This window comes from Aspergillus terreus, genomic scaffold (assembly GCF_000149615.1).
Source record: "Aspergillus terreus NIH2624 scaffold_12 genomic scaffold, whole genome shotgun sequence".
Lineage (NCBI taxonomy): Eukaryota > Fungi > Ascomycota > Eurotiomycetes > Eurotiales > Aspergillaceae > Aspergillus > Aspergillus terreus.
The window spans coordinates 464765-470764 of record NT_165935.1 but is presented as its reverse complement, the minus strand read 5'-3'; the positions used below and the strand labels follow the sequence as shown (position 1 = coordinate 470764).

Here is a 6000-nt window from a genome sequence, read left to right as displayed (position 1 = left end):
CTGCGTCAGAGCTGATGAAGCTGCCGGGTGTCGGGCCCAAGATGGCGTTTCTGTGTATGAGTGCGGCGTGGGGCAAGCACGAAGGCATTGGGGTTGATGTCCATGTTCACCGGATCACGAATCTCTGGGGCTGGCATAAGACGAAGAACCCAGAGGAGACGCGCATGGCGCTGGAGTCGTGGCTCCCCAAGGATAAATGGCATGAAATCAACAAGCTCCTGGTGGGATTGGGCCAGACGGTGTGTTTGCCCGTGGGACGACGATGTGGCGAGTGCGATTTGGCCGGGACCAAGCTGTGCAAGAGCGAGATCCGGGGTCTGGCGAAGAAGACGGCGAAGACGAGCAAGAAGGAAGAGGCAGAAGAGGAAAATGTGGGTGTTGTCGCGATCAAGATGGAGGGGGAGTAGGTGGGTGGAGTGCCCCAGGCATCCTCGCCTGCTGGAAGGAAGGTTCCTTGTACTTGTCGTGATGCTCGTTCACTACGTTATCTTTCGTGACGTCCTTCTTCTTCCTCTTCTCTTCTCTCTCTCTCTTCCTCTTCTTCTTCTCTCCTCCTCCAGGTCTTCCACCTTCTTCCCCCTCTCTCTCCCGCTCCCTCCCTCGACCTTCCTGTGCTCCCTCGTCCTATCCTACACCTCTACAGCTTCATCACCAACATCTTCTTCTCCATGACCAACAGAAGCCAGCTTTGAGTGTCTGAAAGGCGCGTCCGTACGACTTCCCACTACGCGTAGGGCCCCTCCATATCCCACCTCGAGTCCCCTCTTTCTAACGACCTTCCAGACCAGGATGGAAGACCTCATGCTCGACGACGCGGCCTTTGCGGCCTTCCTCGATTGGGACATGGCCATTGTCGACCCTGACAATCCACTGGAGGACCCTGACTATATCCCTGGCCCTTCAGCCATGTGCATTCATGACAACGAGAGCATTTCCGATGTGGATATGGGAGATTATGCGGAACTCGTGGAGACGGAGATCCGTGGTGCGCCCAGGGTCACCTTCCTCGACCTCCCCGAGGACATCAAGATCAAGATTCTCGAGTACGCAGGTCTCCTCCAACCAGACCTCATCGATGTCTCCTTCGAGAACGTCAGATTCAACCAAGGCCTGGTCAGCTACCGCCGACCCCCTCCAACTCGCATGGCGAAAGGCCAGTTTCATACGTACCTTCTTCCTCCCCGCCACGTGTGCCAGAATTTAGATCCTCTGCCTGTTGGAGTGTTCCTGGCTTCCAAGGCTGCTCGCGAGGAACTTGGCCGTCTGTTCTTCAGTCGGAATCAATTCAGTGTGTTACTCCACCACAAGTCAAACTACAAGATCTTCTGCAACTCGTTCGGCTGGGGGCTCGAGCACTTGCGGTATCTCTATGTCGACCTGGGCCCGCGCGAACATCGTTCTTTGAGGATGGGCCCGGGTGTTCATCGTACCGTCATGCGACTGTGGGCCGACTTCTGCAAGAAGGCCGCGGAGAACATGCCAAACCTTGTGGACTTTAGCCTCAAGTGCAGAGTCAAGGACCTCGAGGTCGCAACCAAGTTGATCTCCGCTATGGATCCATTCCCTCCTCTGGTCCGCTGCGCCATTTGGCTCAACCACCAGCAGGATGATGACATCTACCCTGTGGTCAGGCGAGCTGTTTGGCGACTGACCGACAACCTGGACAAGCCTTCCTTCCCTTTCTCCCGCCTTCCAAAGGAAGTCCAGCTCATAATCCTCGAGAATCTCCTGGGAAATAGTCACGATCCGTATATTCAACCCCGCAAGGATCTGAAAAACACTCATGGGGTCGTGACCTTCCAGGATCGCCGGCGTCATAGAACCAGCAATTTGTGTCTGACATGCTGCGGGACCTGCTCCCCGATGCGTGCCATGTGTTTCTGTTCCACACGCCAAACCGCCTACTCCACCACCTGTTCCTGCTTTACCTCTCCGGTGAACTACTTCCTGGTCAGTCGTGGATTCTACGAAGACGCTCGCCGAGTGTTCTTCTCACAGAACACTTTCGCTTTTGTGGACGGGAATCCCGACAGCATGATGCGCATTCTCCACTACATTCCCACCGCCTCCTTCGCCTACATGGGCCATCTCACCTTCAAATTCCCCTTTGCTTGGTGCGCGCGGTACACCAGGCCCGACGACGAAGTGCTGGTCTCGTGGGCTATCCTCCGCCGCTTTATCCGCGAACACTTTGACATCTCGCGTCTTTCCGTCACCATTGTGGACCTGAGCCAGAAGAACCCGTATTCCACCGCATCCCACCGGCTCATGCGGACGCTGGTCAAGTCGTTCAGCGACCTACGCGGCCTGCGCGATTTCCGCGTCTACCTCGCCAGCGACAGGGCTTTTGAAAAGGAGGCCGAATCTGCCGTCATGGGGCCCTGCGCCGACCGGTCCATCATCCGCAGTCTGCCATTTATCGGCGAGAAGCCGTCGCCTTCATCTTCTACTAACTAGCATATGATTCAGCATTGATGGCGTTAGGCCTTTGCATTGCATGCGGCGCTTTTCAGCTTGCAGAGCATCTGTGATGCCTTAAATTCTATGTATTTCTTAGGATTCTAATGCCTATTTAATAGTCTTGTTCTACTTACCTCTATTTTTTGGTAGTAGATACAGTTGGGTAGACGCTGACTAACCGGACATACCCTTAATTCCGAACGTAAATAAACTGCCTGACATCATCCTATTTCTCCCACCACCACCACGACTATACCAGCAACACCGCAATGTCACCCCCAACCCCGATCCCAATCCCTCTCTTCGCTCAAACCCAGCAATCCCTCCTTCTCCGCGAACACGAAGCAGAAGTCTCCTCGTCCACACTCGCTAGCACCGCCGCCTCCGTCTCCCCCTCCACCCGCCGCACCCTCCAAGCAACCGGTTATGCGCTGACCGGCCTGATCCTAAATCAATGCCGCACCGGTCTCGGCGGACGCCTGGTTGGCGAGTTTGGCGCCGACCCTGCTGTCGCAGTGAAGTCTGATACCCCCGGGGACGAGCCGCGACTGGCCGCGCACGGGATCCGCGTCGGTGACATCGTGCGGGTGAACGAGATTGGTGGCCCCGGGAAGAAGGAGAAAGGGAGCAGTCGCGACAAAGACAAGGAGAAGAATGAGGGGAAGGGCGGTGGTGGCGGAGGACCTGAGGGCGTGGTAACCCGGGTTGGTGAACGGGGGGTGTGGGTTGCGTTTGGACAGCAGGGGGGTGGGAAGGCGAAGGAGGACGACGAGGCTGTGGAGGAGCTTTGGGGGAAGAAAGTTTGGCTGTGAGCTCTTTGAATGCCTTGTCCGGGAGATGTACAGGAGGTGGCTAATGGTTGCGTTTGCAGGATCAAGCTTGCAAACGACGTGACGTATCGGCGGTGAGTTACTTGCCCGTCTTGATAGAGAGAGGATGGATAGCTGACAGGGATGACAGGATGAACCAAACGATGGAACGGATGGCCAAGATGACCGAATCCGACTGGACGCATTTCATGCGCGTCGCCTTCGGACACACGACGCCGCTCGCGCCTCCTCCCGAGACAAACGTCGACTTCGAAGACGAAACGCTGAACGACTCACAGAAAGAGGCGATCCGATTTGCGCTGGCGGCACCGGACGTCGCGCTGATCCACGGGCCACCAGGCACGGGCAAGACGCACACGCTGATCGAGCTGATCGTGCAGCTGGTGCGGCGCGGCCAGCGGGTGCTCGTGTGCGGGCCGTCGAACATCTCCGTGGACAACATTGTCGAGCGGCTGGCGCCGAAGGAGGTCTCGGTAGTGCGCATCGGACATCCGGCGCGGCTGCTGCCGTCCGTGCTGGACCACTCGCTCGAGGTGCTGACGCAAACGTCGGAGGCGGCGGCGATTGTGCGTGACGTGCGGCGCGAGATGGACGAGAAGCACGCGAGCATCCGCAAGACGCGGTTTGGGCGCGAGAAGCGCGCCATCTACCAGGACATCAAGGAGCTGCGGCGGGAGTTCCGCGAGCGCGAGGCGCGGTGCGTGGACAACCTGGTGCGCGGGAGCAGCGTGGTGCTAGCGACGCTGCATGGCGCTGGTGGGCACCAGCTGCGCAATCAGAAGTTTGATGTGGTGGTGATTGACGAGGCGAGTCAGGCGCTCGAGGCGCAGTGCTGGATTCCGCTGTTGACGGCGCCCAAGGTCGTCCTCGCCGGTGACCATCTACAGCTGCCGCCGACGGTCAAGTCGAAGGCGGGCGATGCGCCGCCCCAAGACGGTGCCGCGGAAGGGGACGCGGACGTCGTTCGGGGGATTTCCTTGGAGACGACCATGTTTGACCGGCTGCTGGCAATGCATGGGCCCGCCATCAAACGCATGCTCACGACGCAGTACCGTATGCACGAGCGCATCATGCGGTTCCCGTCGGACGAGCTCTACGAGGGGCGGCTGATGGCGGCGGACGCCGTGAAAGCGCGGCTGCTGAAGGATCTACCGTATGAGGTGCAGGAGACGGACGACACGCGGGAGCCCGTGGTCTTCTGGGACACGCAGGGCGGGGACTTTCCAGAGAAGACGGAGGACAACGAAGTCGGGCAGAAGGAGGCGCTGCTGGGCGAGAGCAAGAGCAACGAGATGGAGGCGTTAGTAGTGGGGAAACATGTGGACGCGCTGGTGCAGGCGGGCGTGCGGCCTGAAGACATCGCCGTGATTACGCCTTACAACGGACAGCTGGCGGTGCTGTCCCAGATGCTACGTGAGAAGTACCCGGGCCTGGAGCTGGGCAGTGTGGATGGGTTCCAGGGCCGGGAGAAAGAAGCAGTGGTGGTGAGTCTGGTGCGGAGCAACAGCAAGCATGAGGTGGGATTTCTCGGCGAGAGACGACGGTTGAACGGTATGTTTGGACCCTCTTCACGACTATTCCGTTCTAATGCGATGCAGTCGCCATGACACGGCCCAAGCGGCATCTCTGCGTCTGCGGAGACTCCGAGACCATCAGTCGGTGAGTTGGCATCCCACGATATCCACATTGTTGGAATCGAGGTTAATTTCTCGCAGAGGGAGCGGATTTCTCAAGCGCTGGATGGAGTTTCTTGAAGAGCATGCCGACCTGCGGTATCCTGACGCGGGCGAGCTGCTGTAGACAGACCTACCTTCTCCCATCATAGACCAAGACTCACCGGGAGGAGAGAGCCTCTGATCGAGTCTAGGGCCAGAACAACGGGGCCGCATAGTGATCCCTGTTGACAGGCCGCGATCGCTGGATCTGATACACGCCGTCGAAGGCGGACCCCAATCCGCCATCGGCAGCCGAGTAACACCGGTTCACCAGGACTTCTAGTTGTAGCGGGGTGCCGCAGTGTTTCAGAATCTCCGAGCATGCCGTTCCCCTCACGATCTCGAACACGATGCATAATGCACGATGGCACGTTTGGAGGGCGTCAGGAATAGCCTGATACAACATGCATTGCGGATGGACCAGACAGCCAGCAGCCCAACACAGACAGCAGACAGACCGGAAATACAACGATAGATATCATCTGCCCCCGACGGCGTGCCAGTAGCCCTCGATAAGACCATGGAACCGCCGGTGGAGTTCGCCCGGCGCCCCTGTCAGAGTGTTTCATGGGCCCACTGATGCTATACAAAGAACCACCGAGTTGAAGCTGACGAGACGGAGCAAGATGACCATTCAGTGGAGCAGGCCAGCAGGGAAGAAGAAGACCTGCACTAATGCTGAATCTAGTAAATACTCCTTCTGATAATCGCTGCTCGACCGGTTGCGAATTCCAAATCCCCCTGAAACTACGCGCACTGACTCCCGACTTGGCCCACTTGGCTTGTATCCAGATCATCTTCTGCCGGCCTTCTTTTCTTCTTCTTCAATTTATTCCCGACCCTCTCACGTTCCTTGCTCGGCAAACGCCATGTCTCTCGTTTGATTTCCTTCTCGTGATACCCGTTGTGTCTTTTGTTGTTTGCCGGTGATGACCTCGCGGTCTCCCAGGTAGCTGGCTATAACCCCCGGATTGCTCCTGAACGCAGCTGACCAT

The 6000-nt window shown here is 57.9% G+C and overlaps 2 protein-coding genes across 2 annotated transcripts; both read left to right on the top strand.

Moving 5' to 3' along the window:
- Window positions 1-41: 41 nt before the first annotated feature.
- On the top strand, window positions 42-2457 carry ATEG_08145 (uncharacterized protein; the record flags this gene model as incomplete). The annotated part of the gene is made up of 2 exons (XM_001216766.1): window positions 42-371; window positions 784-2457. 2 exons carry the CDS (start codon window positions 42-44, stop codon window positions 2455-2457), a joined length of 2004 nt encoding a protein of 667 aa, XP_001216766.1.
- A 272-nt stretch (window positions 2458-2729) lies between these two features.
- ATEG_08144 (putative DNA helicase) lies at window positions 2730-5090 on the top strand (the record flags this gene model as incomplete). The annotated part of the gene is made up of 4 exons (XM_001216765.1): window positions 2730-3268; window positions 3421-4841; window positions 4889-4949; window positions 5006-5090. 4 exons carry the CDS (start codon window positions 2730-2732, stop codon window positions 5088-5090), a joined length of 2106 nt encoding a protein of 701 aa, XP_001216765.1.
- Between the last annotated feature and the right edge of the window lie 910 nt (window positions 5091-6000).